This window comes from Nyctibius grandis, chromosome 1 (genome assembly GCF_013368605.1).
Source record: "Nyctibius grandis isolate bNycGra1 chromosome 1, bNycGra1.pri, whole genome shotgun sequence".
NCBI lineage: Eukaryota > Metazoa > Chordata > Aves > Nyctibiiformes > Nyctibiidae > Nyctibius > Nyctibius grandis.
In genome coordinates, this window is record NC_090658.1 from 13330955 (window position 1) to 13348011 (window position 17057).

The 17057-nt window shown below is 42.8% G+C and overlaps 1 protein-coding gene across 1 annotated transcript in view; it reads left to right on the plus strand.

Moving 5' to 3' along the window:
* Positions 1 to 522: 522 nt before the first annotated feature.
* The window catches only part of ABHD12 (abhydrolase domain containing 12, lysophospholipase), a 40269-nt gene continuing 23734 nt past the window's right edge, over positions 523 to 17057 (plus strand). Inside the window, 2 exon segments of the mRNA XM_068417048.1 lie at positions 523 to 671; positions 14824 to 14948. Of these exon segments, the coding sequence (XP_068273149.1) occupies positions 523 to 671; positions 14824 to 14948 (274 nt within the window).

Consider the following 17057-nt stretch of genomic DNA (forward strand, 5'->3'; position numbering starts at 1 on the left):
CTGGAAACTATACTGAGGCACACGGAAATCAAGGAGGTGACTGGTGACAGCCAACATGGCTTCACTAAGGGCAAATCATGCCTGTCAAATTTGGTGGCCTTCTACGACAGGGTTACAGCGCTGGTGGATAGGGGAAGAGCAACTGATGTCATCTGCTTGGACTTGTGCAAAGCATTTGACACTGTCCCGCATGATATCCTTGTCTCTAAATTGGAGAGACATCGACTTGACAGATGGACCACTTGGTGGATAAAGAATTAGCTAGATGGACGCACTCAAAGAGTTGCAGTCAACAGCTCAATGTCCAAGTGGAGACCAGTGACGAGTGGTGTTCCTCAGGGGTCGGTATTGGGACAGGTCCTGCTTAACATCTTTGTCGGTGACATGGATAGTGGGATTGAGTGCACCCTCAGCAAGTTTGCTGACAACACCAAGCTGTGCGGTGTGGTCGACACGCTGGAGGGAAGGGATGCCATCCAGAGGGACCTGGACAGGCTTGAGAGCTGGGCCTGTGTGAACTGCATGAAGTTCAACAAGGCCAAGTGCAAGGTCCTGCACATGGGTCAGGGCAATCCCAAGCACAAATATAGGCTGGGCGGAGATTGGATTGAGAGCAGCCCTGAGGAGAAGGACTTGGGGGTGATGGTTGATGAGAAGCTCAACATGAGCCGGCAATGTGTGCTTGCAGCCCAGAAGGCCAATCGTATCCTGGGCTGCATCAAAAGCAGCGTGGCCAGCAGGGGAGGGAGGTGATTCTGCCCCTCTACTCTGCTCTCGTGAGACCCCACCTGGAGTACTGCGTCCACCTCTGGGGCCCCGAATATAAGAAGGACATGGAGCTGTTGGAGCGAGTCTAGAGGAGGACCACGAAGATGATCAGGGGGCTGGAGCACCTCTCGTATGAAGACAGGCTGAGAGAGTTGGGGCTGTTCAGCCTGGAAAAGAGAAGGCTCCGGGAAGACCTTATAGCAGCCTTCTAGTACCTGAAGGGGCCTAAAGGAAAGTGGGAGAGGGGCTTTTTACAAGGGCAAGTAGTGACAGGACAAGGGGGAACGATTTTAAACTGAAAGAGGGTAGATTTAGATTAGATATTAGGAAGAAATTCTTTACTGTGTGGGTGGTGAGACCCTGGCACAGGTTGCCCAGAGAAGCTGTGGATGCCCCCTCCCTGGCAGTGTTTAAGGTCAGGTTGGATGAAGCTTTGGGCAACCTGGTCTAGTGGAAGGTGTCCCTGCCTGTGGCAGGGGTGTTGGAACTAGATGATCTTTAAGGTCCCTTCCAACCCAAACCATTCTATGATTCTAATGTAGCTGTGACTGAATCAGTACTACAAGAAGATTAAAAGAAAGTACTTATGGTGTATTAAAAAGGTAACAGGAGATGTTAAAGTCATTAACCTGAGGTGGAGTCTGTGCAATTTTAATTGTAAGAGTTAATTTGCAATTCAATGGAAGAAGATTTAGTGGCTAAATATATATACTAATGAAAATCCCTGTGGAAGGGAGGTCTCAGTGTAAAATGTGACAGGTTTGTCAAGATTACAGCCTGGTTGATTAAAGCATCAGTGGTAAAATTGTTTCTCCAAAGCACTTAACTTTTTACTGTAGTTTATTTTATTGAAAGGGCTTGCATTGCTAACGGAGAGCATGTTATCTGTGTGGAAAACTGGCTCATTGGAAAGAGGAACAACTGGGGAGTTATCTTGGGATTGATGCTTGGGCTCAAGGGTGTGTAATTTTGTTTATCAACCATTGCAAGGATAAGAGAATTACAGCTGGTAAAACTGGGAGGAGAGGGTTGATAAGGGCTGGTGAGTAGGGCAGCTTGTGAAATAGTGACAGGGTCACCAGAACACAGGTTAAATGTTGCTGGCTGCGAGGCAAGGCGGTGGGGGAGAGCGTAGAGGTTGTAACTGTGGGATGGGAACTGTGGTAAAAAGTGAAGTTGTTCTAGGTAGTCACCTCTGCGAGCTGTCCTGTCCTTTCACACAGGCGTGGCACAAGTGTCACCTATCCAGGAGTAACACTGGCATCTAGGCTTTGCACTTTTGCATTGCTGGCACGCCTCTTTCTTTGTCAAAGCAGTCAGTGTTGGTAAAACAGTGCAACACTGAGGTTCAGTAATCTGCTTCTTCCTTATTGAAGGCAATTTAAACTTGCAAGCAGAATCTCCTAATTTTAGACTCTGTTCAGTGTCTTGATCATTTAAAGTATGACTTCTGAACCGAGTTAACAAGAAGGATGTCTGTGTTTACTTCCCAAATCAAAGTGTGTGTTTAACTCAGGTTTATTTCAACGTTGTAACTGAGGAGTAGAGCAATAAAAAAGATTGTTAGACTAGAAAATTAACTTTTAAAACAAACACTTGAAAGTATTTGAGATGAGTCCCACAGCTGCCCTCTCCTTGTTCAAAACAATCTATCACACCACAGAAAGAGAGTTTTAGAAGATGAAAGAAGAGTATGAAAACCCCAGGCATCGAAGTTGTCTTCTGAATCTAGCAAATACCTGAAGCAAAACCTTCCAGTGGACGGCATATAGGATTGAGTAGTGTAAGTAGTTCAATCTTTGTGGAGTTTATTTTAAAAATAAAAAGAAAAATCCTCCCCCTGATAGACTGGCCAGTTTCATTTTTTTTTTTGATAACTTCTATGTCTGAATGGATGCTGAATGGCTTTAAGCACAGATAACAGAATATAGAATTCCTCTTTTAACATCTGTTAAGCCCAGAGCTTCTCTCTCATATCATGCTTGGGAAGAGATAACTGTTCTTCGGTTACCTCTCCCTTGTGTTTTAGCAGGGGTGACGTGTGAATAGCAAGAGCTGGTGTTCCTTCTCAGCCTCTGAAAAGAAGAACTGATGGGTAGGCCAAAATATGGGCCTTACCTTTAACTTATAGTATGCTGCTTGTACATCAGGCGTGTACAGGATGAATAAGGGTAGCTGAGATTTCAAATATTCTTTCCTGTAGTATCTGTGCTGCTGTTCTGAATGTGAACAATTATATTAAAATCAAATTTGTACCCACTTACAATGCTGGCTAATTCTTCTTGCAAAAGAGATTGGTGTTGAATAATAAGTGAAACAAGGTCACATGGAGCCTCGTCTCTCTTGTTACTAAAGGTGTGCAGAATAAAGGACTTTGTGTGGCATAACTGAAAAAAACCCTCTTGGAAGATTACTTTTCAGTGGGATATATGCAAGCTCAGAGCAGAGAACAGTAAATGCATTTACCCTGTCTAGAGGCTGATTTGCCTTCCCCTGGCAGTAAACCTTCCCCTGGGGTGACCTTTCTGAGACAAAGAAACCTACACAAATAAGGGTGATGTAACTGGAGCTTTGGAGGCTGGCCTTCCAGGTTGCAGCGTGCTTGTTTGTGGAGGAAAGTGTGTGCAAGGTGTTTAAGAATCAAGCAGATTTCTTAGACTTCCTTGTCAGCTCCAGGAAGGGAAGCTTGATTCTGTTTTCTCCCCTAAAGCAGTCCTGTCTCATTTTGGCAAAGTTTTGGTTGGTTTCAGGGCAGCTTTAGGAAGCAGGAGTAATGCTGACGATGTCAGTTTTATACTGCTGCATGTGAAAACTGTGAGTTGGACACAAACATTGGAAATACCCCGTTCTCTTGTCCTTGCAAATCCAGCAGAAACACCGTGAATAACCTTTTCTTTCAGTTTCTGATTGCTTTGTGCTGTCTCTAGTAAAGCATTCTTCTCCCCTTTTGATACCAGAGTAGGGACATTTTGCTTTAAACTTTGCGGTAGGCTGATGTACAGGCTGCAAAATGTTATGTTTCCGTGCAGTTAAGTAGAAACCCCAATACCTGCTTTTCACTTTCTTTGAGTATGTGTTTTCTGGCTTGGCTTTTGAGAGTTTTGTAGTATTAGCAAAGCCTCTGGTTTTAATTGTCATTAATTTTTCAAGACTTTGTCCTTTGGAGTTGTTTCCTCAACAAGTTGATAGCTAAAGCTGGAATCACTGAATAAAGCACTAATGAAAGCAGGAACAAATTAATCTTCCTGGCTGTATGCAAAATAACGCCCTGTTCAAGGTATGTCAGAGGCAGACAGCAGTTCTGTATCTTCATACATGTGTTTTTTGACTGCGGCTGTTGCTTTATGGCCATGCACTGTTGGCTAAGTCTCCCTTTTTAAACAGGTCACAATTATGGAGGGCACTGTGACTGCCAGCTAAATGTAACTGTGCTCAGCTGACAGTCAGCATATGTAATGTTTTGGCATGTTCTTGTTTGCTTGTGTGCCTCTAACAGGGAACTGTTGGTTCATTGTAATCAAAATGTATTACTAATGATGTGTTCTGCATCTAAAAGGTGGCAGTATCGCAGCTAACAGAAAAGCATTTTTTTTCTTGAGGCTTCCAAGGGGGAATGGCTTCTGATCTCTGCCAGCAAAAGCAGAGCTGTCTCAGTTGGGCAAATATAAGCCGACCATCTTCATGCATTTAAAAGGAAAAAGGTCTACAATACACAAATGAGACTTGCGCAGGTGATTTAAAAGAGAGCCAGAGCCACAGAGCCTGCCAGTAGTGGTAATTCTCAAGCTGTGTGGCTGGTGGCTGTCTCACAAAAACAGTGGTGTGAAAAGATTTCATGTTCACAAAGTTGTGCATCTTGGAAATATGGACTTGTTCATACACGTGTATCCATAGGAGCAAAGTCTGAATCTATGGATTCCTGTTATTGCTGCAAGGTTAACACATGCATGCAAGTCCGGAGGATTTACAGCACGTTAACAAGTTTTAAGTGGTGGTAGGGGAGCTGGCTTGGCCGTGCTGTATACTTCTTCAGCTGTGGTATGCATTTAACAGGCAAGTGGCTTTACGTTAAATGGCAGTTAGGAACTGTGGTGGAGTATTACAGGTCTAAATTGGTTCTGCTCTTGAACCTTTGCTTGTGCACCCTCATATTGCTCCTTGTGAAGGAGAGTGTGGTAGAGAGAAATGAGCTGTACCGCTTCAATAAAAATTCGATTCAGCTAGTCTCAAGCTCTGTTTTGCACTTCCAGTGCTATTTCTGTCATCTTCTGTTTATCTTCTGTTTTTTCCTCTTTCATTTGCAGACAGCTTATCGTTCCCCAGCTCGTGGACTAGTGAGAGGGCTGTGCCTTTAATATAAACCAGCTGTCAGCTGTGAAATGAGTGGAAAACTTAAGAATTCAGTAAACACTGTGAAGGGAGTGTACTTGCACCACAGCGGTATCTCAATGCCAAGCTCGACTAAAATGTAGTGTGGGTGACTTCAGATTTGATTAGTGTCAGCAGCATTGCTGGGGAGCTCTGGAGAAAGCGTATTCTTAAATTTAAACAAATGGTTCATACTGGAAAGGTTCTGGCGCAAACTAAATGGCTGTTGCAGAAGATGTGTTCAAGGCAAGTCAACAACCTTAAAACCCTAATTCCCAAGCCTGCTTTTCTGTCCCAAAAGTCAATTGTTCAATTGCCTAGGATGTAATTTGCTACATACTTAAAATAACAGAAGCATCTGCTCCTTTCTTCTTCAAACACAGCTTTCAGGTTAATCTTGTCACACACAATTCACACTAATGTTAGTAGCATTTTACCTAAGTATTGAGAAGTAACATAGCTGTTGCTTAGGCCATGCTGTCGGGATACGTTTTAAATAAATCAGTGCTGTATTGCCAAATGTTCACCTTGTTGTCTCCTGGTCTGTGACACGTATGTACGTTTCACGCAATTAGAATGTAAGTTACCAAGACTAATGTTCCAAGCTCTGGTCCTTCAAAGGAAGTGCCAATACACGCTTACAGTGGTTTGATTAGACAAGTGGTGGTGTTACTGCCTTTCAGGGGCAGCCAGCTTAGATGATGGTTGTGAAGAGGAGAGCCCAAGGCACGACTTTGGGAAGGAGGAGTGGTGCTCGAGGGGAAAAAGTTAAATGTAGCTCCCATGCCCTGTCCTGTGGGGTGTGTAAATCCTTGTGTGAGCCTTTCCCTGCCTTGCTTCATTTACTCTGCTTTTTGCAAACACGTTTCATTGCCAAAGGCGCATCCATTACCTGCAGGCTGCTCCATTATTTCTACTCATTAACATTGTACACTAACTTGCCTTTCCCTCACTTTATGGACTTCATTTTTTTTTTTTCCTGCTGCACGCTGAGTCGCTGCATGACCTTCCCTGGCATTTCATTGCTATGGACTGACTGATCAGCAGTGCTGCCTTCTTACCCTTACCCTGAGTGCTGATGCCACATTTCCCCCTCTTGCTGCACTGGGGTCTTGACTCTTGCAGGTCATACCCAAGATCTTTCCCTATTCCACAAGCTGAAATGTGGTTATTAAGGTCTCAATAGCTGGAGCTTGCTGGCCCCTTTTGAAAAACCCAATTCATTGAGACGCTGTCCTTTACTTTGCAGTTGTATCTCTTGGAGAGACAGACCTGAGTTCTTGTAAATGACTGGCTAGATGGCTTCCTTCTTGCTGTTTATTGGTTTAAGTTAATGTTTAATCACTTAATAATCAGAAGGAGGCACAGAAGCAGTCTAAGTGGGAGTCTGGGCTGAGAGGGGAGCTAGGTAATGAAGTGGTGGAGTGGGGGAATTTGAGGGCTTAAAGTTTCAGACTTAATCTGCATTCACATAGTTGCAACAACACTGCCTGAAGCTCTTAGCCCAGTCAAAAGGAGATGCTCTGTAGGCAACAGCTTGTTTTGGGGCTGAAATAGGTAAGGAATCCTCAGGGAATAGACAGTTTGCCATGAAGGGAGGGGATGAACATTGCTGAAGAGGAATGTGTCTAAGGTAGCAGTTGTACGGTCTCTGTAAGCTGATGTCGCTGCCAAAAGGAAAGGTCCTGGAGGCTTCTCCTTTAGACAGACTTTTCTGCTATAACTGCTAAACCATCTCTACAAACTGATCAATTTGAAAAGCTAATTTTGTATGTATTTTCATGTATCCGCTATGATACAGGTTCAGGTCTTTCCTATGATGAATTTTCTTTTGTGGCCACATCAACCTTTGCCAACTTCAGACTGCACAGGTATGGGAGTGAATGGGAAGTGGGATAAACTGCATAGTTTGCTTGTGTAGAGCTTCATAGAATCATAGAATGTTAGGGGTTGGAAGGGACCTCTGGAGATCGAGTCCAACCCCCCTGCCAGAGCAGGACCAATCTAGGGCAGGTTACACAGGAACGCATCCAGATGGGTCTTGAAAGTCTCCAGAGAAGGAGACTTCACAACCTCTCTGGGGAGCCTGTTCCAGTGCTCTGTAACCCTTACAGTAAAGAAGTTCTTCCTCATGTTGAGGTTGAACTTCCTGTGCTCTAGCTTGCATCCATTGCGCCTTGTCCTATCGCAGGGCACAAGTGAAAAGAGGTTGCCCCTTTCCTCTTGACACCCAGCCCTCATGTATTTTATACACATTAATCAGATCCCCTCTCAGTCTTCTCTTCTCCAGACTAAAAAGCCCCACGTCTCTCAACCTTTCCTCATAAGGCAGGTGTTCCAGTCCCTTAATTATCCTCGTAGCCCTCCGTTGGACTCTCTCCAGTAGATCTCTGTCCCTCTTGAACTGGGGAGCCCAGAACTGAATGTAATACTCCAGGTGAGGTCTCACCAGGGTAGAGTAGAGGGGGAGGAGGACCTCCCTCTATCTGCTGGACACGCTCTTCTTAAAGCACCCCAGGATACCATTGGCTTTCTTGGCCACAAGGGCACATTGCTGTCCCATGGATAACTTGTTGTCCACCAGGACTCCAAGGTCCTTCTCCACAGAGCTGCTCTCTAGCAGATTGCCTCCTAACCTGTACTGTTGCATTTTATTACTCCTTCCCAGGTGCAGGACTGTGCACTTATTCTTGTTGAACCTTATTAGATTCCTCTTTGCCCAGCTCTCCAGTCTGTCCAAATCACGCTGAATGGTCGCACAGTCTTCAGGTGTATCACCCAAACCTCCCAGCTTTGTATCATCAGCAAACTTGCTGAGAAGACACTCTGTCCCTTCATCAAGGTCATTGATGAAGATGTTGAACAGGACTGGACCCAGCACTGATCCTTGGGGGATTGTCCTTGGGCTTGTCAAATTAACTTAGGTAACTTCCCTGAAAGGTGATGTGGGGGGATTTGTTTTTAAAGATGGTAGAAATCCAGTAGGCCTAGCTGAAGGCAGCTTAGTAGGCATTTGATTGGTGTTACATGGGACATTGTTAACGGAAAATAAGGGATGGGATGCTGAAAGTACTGGTTAGCATATGGATGGGATGCTGATTAAGTTTGCTGACATGCAGCATTTCTCTGGAGCTGTGTATGCAGCTTTCACTGTCTTTCTGTGATACTGCTATGAACAGAGAAATAAGCTAGTGCTTATGGTAGCTTTCTGCTGTGCTTTAGAAATATGACATACTATTCAGCAAAAAGAAAAGGAAGAAAGCATTTTTTGCTATAATAGCAGCAAAGAAAAGAATAAATTTCAGTAGCTCACGGTGTTTTCCTATGGTTAGAACAGTTTGAATTTCCTGCTAAATGCTAACTCAGAAGGTTTTATGGGTGTCCTGATATCTCCTTGCCAATGCTAGTTTTTGAGCTTTTTGCCTCTGTTGGGACACCTTCACTTTCCATCACTCTTGGTGGTGTGTCTGTTTAAAAAATAAGTTGTCATATATTCTGAGGAACCTGAAAGTGGAGCTTGCATGTTTGAAAACATTCTCAAAAAACTCAGCTTGCCTTTCTTTTCTTTTCTTTTCTTTTTTTTTTTTAATAAAAACCTGTAGGCTTTAAATTAGTTGCCTTTCCACTGCCTTATTAAGCCCATTATTCCTGTTAATTTGTCTTTTAATTAAAAGAGAAATAGTAGAACGTCCCAACTGTTTCCTCCTGGGTACAGTCAAACTAAGTAGGCTGGTGGGAACTATGGAGTGAGGTAGCTTTTCCTGGGCTGGATCTCTGCCGATGAAGGCTTGAATGCCTTGCTCCATCCCAGCTTTTTAAGGCAATTATTTAAGAAGGTGCACTTAGTGTTTTATTTGCCTCCCTCTCCCACTTTCTCGTTGGTATAAATAGGACCATCTAGTAGCTTAGCTGGATTTTGAGATTTGGGTAACTTTTTCTATCTCTGCCTGCTTGGGTAATCTTTATTCAGCTTTTGAAGCACTCTGGTACCCTTCTCTCTTTCTAGGAAAAGTCCTGTTCAGTGGGAAGTCAGCTGGTCTGATTTATTGTGTGAACCTGGCGAACTTCAGTGTGTCTAGCCCAACTCTGCATCACCAGAAGGACGTTCGAGAAGTGTGGGCTGTTGCACTTTGCCAGGAGTTGGTGGGAGGTATTAAGCAGACAACTGTTTTAGATAGTGTGTCCTTTGTAGGATGAGGGAATGGACTGGGTGACTTCTCAGGATCTCTTATAACCTTTTTACTGTTCACATATCTATGACATGACTAAAATAGACCCTGATTTCAGATGCTTTTTTTAAGTCGAATGATGAACATTTTGGATGCGACAGTGATGAAAGCTGTAGGATCAGGTATGAATTTGCCTGTTGCATCTTCTGTAACTTTGATGGCATAGAATGGAAATTTACCTTGTATTAATTGACTGATACTTCATGGTAACAGACTTAACAGCTCTCACTGTTAATACTTGGTTTTATGTGCAGATGGATTTGTACTTGAATTATAGAGGCTGTCAAAGAACAAATTGATACCCAACCTTTTCTGTCTCGTCGCAATAGCTGAAAGATGAGGTTATCTTTTGCAGCATCAAAAAGTAAATCATGTCCTTCACAGACATGGCTTGTGTCAGTAACAATTTATTCTGCTGCTGGATGCTTGAAAAATCATTAAGTCCTTTACCTTGTAAAAATATGCTCTGTATGGCTCTTTGTAATATAGTATCTTCATTCTTTTGAAGAAGTGCTGAAGTGATGATACTATACTGCAGTTCAGTTTTTGAGAGAGAGACTAGAATATTTCTTCAGAAAGAGCAAAGGTTCAAGATTTTAAGGAACTTTTTGTAGGAGGTGGCAAAGGAATGTGGTAGATCTAATTGTCATCTTGTTTTTCAGATCTTTCCAAGAGCAAGGATTTTTAGGAATTGGTTGAAACGAAAAGTCTCTAAGGACGCAGATACCCATGCAGTTTATGTCCATGATTTTTTGGCGTTGTTTTATGAAACAAGCTTGGAAAAACGCCTTTACATTTGTGTCTTGTTTCCAGGACTGTGGTTTATGATTTTTTTAGATGATTGCTTAATCCTTAGACTAGCAAGATTAGTTTGGGGCCTTTGATTTTTCTTTTTGAGTTGTTTTGCAGTGAACTGATCATGTTAGAAAGGATCCTAATGCCAAAGGGAGGGATCAGTTGCTAAGATGCTAAGAGTTCTGTCAGGTACTGCTGTGTTCCCACTGGCTTTCGTGAATTCGGGGGAAGATCTGTTTTCAGGATTGGATGAATTTTCTATAATTCAGCCTCCCTGCTCTCTATACAGTGCCTCCAGTGAAGCAGAATTAAGGCTTGGCTGCAGACTTTTCATTGAGGAGAATTCTGCATAGCTGGGCCCGAAATAAAAGAATCGCGTGGTTGCCTATTTGCCTATGCAGCTTCGTTCGCTGCGCACAGAAGCCAGGCGGGGACAAAGCCTTTGACATTAGCATCTTTTCAGTTTGCATTTGGCTGCACACAAAGCACATTTTGCAGCAAACCAGAGGAGAAAAAGACCCATATTATCTTGTAGTGGAAAATTACTTTGTTGCATGTCACTGCACAAGCTGTCCAAAAGGTGCTGGTAGCATTTCAGAGTGGAGCTGAGACCCACCGCCTGCCTGTGAACAGGAGCTATGATTCAGGAGGTGAGGGACTCCCTCTGAATGTGCTTTCACACAGTTGGAAGGCTGATAGGTTTTTTTCCTCTTTCTTTTCTTGGCAGAGAACAAGTGAAATAAAACAAAAGACTGTGGCAGGGGGGTTGGAACTAGATGATCTTTAAGGTCCCTTCCAACCCAAACCATTCTATGATTTTATGGTTGTATGATTAATCAGCTTGGGTGGCTCAGATGGCCTGTTTGGAAGGATAGGAAAGACTGGGTAATCCTTTCACCCTTCAGGACCTGTAAAAAGGAAGGTGCCCTGTGCAACACCACTGTCCAGACTTCCTGTAGGAAGGGAAGATGAATGCTGGTAAAGATAGCACGCTCAGGAGAAACTGTCATGAGAGGACCCCCAGCTCCTCCTCACCGACCAGATACTCTTATTGTCTGCCCAAATGCAAAATATGCTTGTTCTGAATGAATATAGGACCTTCATTCAGGTGTAAATTACCAAGAAGATTTTCTGTTTCTGATGTCACACTCGCAGGAAATAACTTTCTTCTTTCAGATTTAGGTATGTCTAGAGAGAGAAGGTATTTTTCACATCCACTTTGGTAACCTGTGTGAAGCAAAAACTACTTCAGATTTTGCCTGTGTTTGGACAGAATCCAGAAGTTGGGCAAAAGCCTTTGGTGAATGAAGGGAGAAAATGTGATGTCAGTGGGGATTTTTTTTTTTTGGGGGGTGACTTGGGAGTGGGTATTTTGTGTTGGTGTGGGGTTTTTTGTTGTTGTTTTGGTTTTTTTACACTATTTTTATTTTTCCCAGATATCTGTTTACGCTATTCTTCAATGTCTTCAGTTTGCAGCTGCTCATTCTCTAACTCACTTGTATTTTCCAACTAAGACTGAATTCCCTGGTGAAAAGCAGGTGAAAAGTATGTTGCTGCTTCTTTTGCCTGAGCACACCAAAATCTCCCTGTGCAGGGCATTTATTTCCTGAAATAGCTTTTCTGCAGAGCAAGAGCAGTTTAATTTAGCTAAATTTCTCACTAAAGACTTACCTGATAATTTGACATGCTGAAGTACAGACATTGTAATCCTGGATTTGTCAGAAGAGAAGCTGCTTGTGATGGATAGGGGCTTTGCCCTGGTTGCATTTTAAGTGGACATCTCCCTGAGATGAGGTGTAAATGTCACGTTACCAATTAGTATTTGGCGTGGGGTACCAGAGCAAAGGAAGAGATGTCTCTGTTCAGTCTCCAATAAAGAGAAACTAAAGTCATTCCTGAGCTCTGACAACATTGTTCAGACAATGTCATCTTCAGCGTTTTCTGTTCTTGGTTCCAGCTCACAGCTGGGTCACGCTAAGTGCTTTTGCAGCCCAGACATCTGAAGAGCCTGTGTTTTGATGTGCTCTGGTTGTGCCTGGAGGAGTTCAGACCTAACTCTGGTGCCTTTCTAAACAAGTGAGTTTTTTTCTTAGGACTGAAATCCTGGCATATGTGAAAGTCCCCCAGGAGAGCTCTGTTTGGCTGCAGCAGGATCTGGGCCCCAGGCAGGACAGCTTGCTGGAAAGCCCCATCCTGCCTGGTTGCTCACCTGTGTTACCCTTCTCAGCAGGAAGGTGGTGATGGCAGAGTCACCTCTCAAGTGAGAGACGAGAGGAAGATGCAAGGTTGTGTTAATTCTGTGCAACCAGCCAAACGAGAGAAAATTTTAATAAAAAGACACACTTTCCTCATTGAAGAGAGCTAAATTATATCCTAATTGCTCAGCAACTAATTGTCAGCTACCCTTCAGTGATCTCTCCTCCCCTTCTCTTCCATAAACCCGTTCCAGCAATGGGAATAGGTGGTAGGTGCTAATGTGGAGGTAGTTGGTTGTGGAAAGCTGATTTTAATTTGAGAGTAGAGAGCTGTGATCAGTTGTGATTAGCCCAAGCAGTATGTTGTGTGTTTTTTTCCAAAGTTGTGGCATTTGCATGTGTATTTAGCTGACCTTACAGCATTTCCCAGTGGATTGCTCTGCAGACCCTGGCTCTAGATTACATCTGCTGGGCCCCTATCAAAGATCACAACTGTAGGCAGACTTTGTGTGTTGCCTGTTACTGCTGTGCACTTGGGACCTCTGCTGCCTCCACTTCTATTTGCTGCTCTCTATGGGGCAGAGGTGGGTCAGTGTAAGGCTTTGGTACTCACTAATGTTCTTCTAAAGCCCCTGTGTTGTACTGTTTCCTCTGCCCATCCTTTTCTATTTCTGCTTTCCTTAATACTTTAGGAAACTGGGCTTGAGGTATGGAAATGTCACTGTAAGCCTTGCTGGCTTTCTTTACCTCCTCATTGTCAAGTTTGCCATGGGAAGTATTAAAATCTGTTGAACCTTTCAACATGGGCTTTTTGTATCCAGAACTGGTTGGCAGTATCTTAGTAATATTTTTTTTTCCCCCTCTTGGAAAACAGCAGTTCCTTTAGCTTGTTAAGAAAAGTGCATCGATTTTGATGGTAGATGTTTCTGAAGTCCAGAATATGGTTCATGGGTGAAAGGAGATGGAAGGGTACTTGTATGTAGACAGTGGTGTGGTGGAGGCAGGTTTTGGATGAATAGGAGGGTAGCCTATTCCCTGTGAGTATCCTAGCAATCATGCCAAAAACTTACCCAGGTTGGGGTGTCTCCTTTTTCATTGTGCTGAAAAACTGTTCCTGAGAGTCTTGGCTTTAGCCTAGGGCTACAAAAGCTGTTGAGATCTGAAGATGTTGGTGCACGATTAAGCTATTTCCATCCCAGTTCTGTCTCCACTCATATTTCTTGTAGAAATGCTTAAAAAAAAAAAACACCAAGGTCTTCAGGCTCTCTATTTGACAGTTTCAACTATCTGACAATGTTCGAACCCTCTTAGCACTACTGTGGAGCAAGTTCATTGTGTCAGCTGCTAAAATTGCCAAACGGGAGATTAATAATTTCGTACCTCTTGGAAAAATTGATCTCTGCTTTCAGCTGCTGGCAGTTCCTGATACTGAGAACTGGTTGCTCACTGGCGTGCAATGTCGTTCCTGTTCAAGACTGTCTGCTGGAAAGCAAAGAAAGTTGTGTGGCCTGAAGGGTTTGTGTTTGTTTTAGTTCTTGATTGCAATGATAGCTGAGGGCCTCAGTGCTTCTGCCCATAAAATGTTAATCAACTAGATCATTAGAAGTACATCTCTATGTATACGTACATGTGTATATATATATACACATATGAGTGTGTATGTGGTAATTATTCTGAGGCAATAAAATATATTTTGAGAAAAAGGGCTTAATTAGCTGCTGTGTGATCCTTCGATTATTTTGTTGTTGGTGTGTGTGTGTGTGTGTTGTTGGTTTGGGTTTTTTTGTAGGTTACTCTTCCCAATCAGGATACTTCGGAGAAAATAGAAATAAAGTGTTGGGGCAATTGTTCCAAACTCAGTCTGGACTCGTAGAGAATGATGCTGCAGATAAGAAATTTCATAATGTTTTATAACTTAGAAAGACTTGCTTTCCAGGGCGTTGAGAGGTACGAACACTTCGCTGGACAAGACAGAATGTCTGCTCCAGTCTGTACATGTGATCTTGTGTAATTTTATCAGTCTCGTTACACATAGTTCCTCAAAATATGTGAAAATCTGACTGAACAAAAACTCGCCGATAGTGATTTAAATGAGAAGTGTAGTCAGGCTACTTTTCGGAGGCAAACACGTGATATGCGTTTTTAGAGATCCTGAAATCTGTTAAATCAGCAGAGAAAAGCTCGTATTACAGAGTGTTTCAAAGTGTAATCACTGGGGAGTTTCTATTCCCTTTTTCTAAGCTGCATATCATCAGCTGACAGTTTCGTTACATCTGCTTCTCTCAAACAACTGAGGCTACATAAACTGTTGAAAGTTAGTTTTGTTTGAACAATAAATGACCAGGTTTTCAAATACACCAAGCACACAGATTATTGTGAAAATTGGTTTGTAAAATTCCTGCTATGTTCAGGTCGTTCTCTCTTTTTTTCTTTTTCTTTTTTTTTTTTTTTTGCTTTCTTTTATACAGGCGATACGGATTATGGTTTCGATTGCGGAAGTTAATAATCTGGTTGCTGGGAGTGTACATAGCCATTCCATTTCTAGTAAAACTTTGCCCCGCTATTCAAGCAAAGCTGGTCTTCCTAAACTTTGGTAAGTGACTCAGACTGTTGGGATGGGTGAGGGGTGAAGGGGAGGAGTGTCTTTAACCTTTCATTTGTCTGCCTTCACTTTCACCCTGTATGTGTACAGCTTGTGAAGGATATGAACTTTCACAGGTTTTAAGTTCTCCAAACTATGGTTTGGAAAGTGTTCTCTGTGGCCCTAGAGGTCTTTGTAGTATGTCTTTATATAAATACAGTGACCAAACTGAAGCCAACTTTCAGCCGAAAGGGTCTCTTTCAGGAAAACTGTGCAATATGTCGAATGCGTTTTTCTGAAGGCTTCAACAAAGTTGCATGAATAGACAGCAAGCAAGTGAAATTAAATCCAGTGAATTGTTTTTCAGGCAGTGACCCTTCACGTGAAAGTGTTTTAGGGGAATCTTCTGGTTGGGACAGAAGAGACCTGTTCATGCAGTCAGACTGAATGTTTTCCTTGTGTCTGTTTAGCCTTTGCATTTGGTCAGACCAGCAGTACAGTGGGTCTGGCAAGCTGGCTCAGCTCCCAGGTTGCCATGGGGGGCCTGAGAATCCACAAGATGGAAAATGATGGAGCATCACTGTATGAGAGATACTTCTTTGTGATCTAAATTTGTCTTTAAACCTGACTTGCATTTTGTAAAGAAGTTTTGAAAAACATCTTCCTTCGATTGTAGAAGCTAGAAGGACTAACTACTTGCTTTTATATAACTTCTGTAATTTTGATTGCATGCTCTGTATATTCAAACACTGTGAATCGTGGTCACTGTGAAGTGTGCACATGTGTGGGCCAGCTCTTGTGCCTTGATTGTCAGAACTGGCAGCTGGGCAACGTGAATAATGCAGGTTACTTCCATTTTCATCACCTTGCTTTTTCAGTGATGATTTTAATTTGCCCTTGCAGAGTTTTGTTAGGTCTCCCTGAAGTTCCTACCTCTATTCATTCCCAAGTGACTGAAATAATTGTCCTGTAACACTTTTTTTGCACTAGCACTAATATCACTGCAGCGTTGTTCCTACTGCTTCATATAATGGCAGCCAGATTGTACTTGTGACAGTACTCCCACGAAAAACTATTTGCCTTAATACAATCTGCATTCTGACACACTTATTAGAAGTACATTAGCATGTTTGAGTAATTCCTCTCCGCTGGAGAGTGACATTTCTCCTTCAGAGGAGTGGTGTAGGGTTTGCCCTGTCATATTGCTTTTTAACCTTCTAGAGTATAAATCACTACTCTTCAGCTATCAGAGCTTCAGGAGAAAGATGTGTTTCTCGAGATGGCCGAAGATAAATCAATAGCTGTGCTCCCACTTTAGCAACTGAACCAATGTCTGAATCTGTTTTTGTGGACAGACTTTTATTCCAGGTTATGAGATACACGGGCATGGGTAGAGGTCTCACGCTCTCTCCACTGTAAGTCTTCAGAAAACTGAGATTTCTAGAAACATAAATACAGACTAGTGTCTGTATTTAGACACTCAGATTTAGTGTATCAGTATGAATCATGTGATTTTTTTTTTTGTCATGTGATGTGTTGCAAGTGATACCAAATAGCTCTGAAACATGTCACTAAAAAAACCCTTGATATGCTAAATCTCCATGTGATGTATGGCTACATGATGGTGATGACAACAGTTTGTTTGTGTGTGTAGAACAGATGGACCATCCCAGTGATAAATGCCATACATAAAAGTTGTCTGTACTTCTATATTTTTCTCTTGCTTTGAGGTAGATGCTTACCTGGCTCCCACACCACATTGGTGTGTTCCAGTTCATATCTTTGTAATACAAAGTCTGTCAAGAAAGTCATAACAGCTTTGGCAAATGGGAAAATCAAGGCACAGAGAAGTTGAATAATTTTCCCAGAACACTGCTAGAAGTGACTTGTGCATCTGTCCAGACCTCGAGCACAGAACTTACCATCCTCTTGGAGGATCCACCACCCTTGTGAGAGTCTTGTCACCGAGTTCTGCGGTGACAGCGCAGTGACCCAGCGGGTCTCTGGTGGCATGCATGCTTTGTCTGGGACTCTTCCACATGCTTTTGTGTAAGAGCAAACAGACTTGCATAGGTATAGGTTTGCAGTCTAAGGGACCAGATTTGTCAGGTTTACATCGAC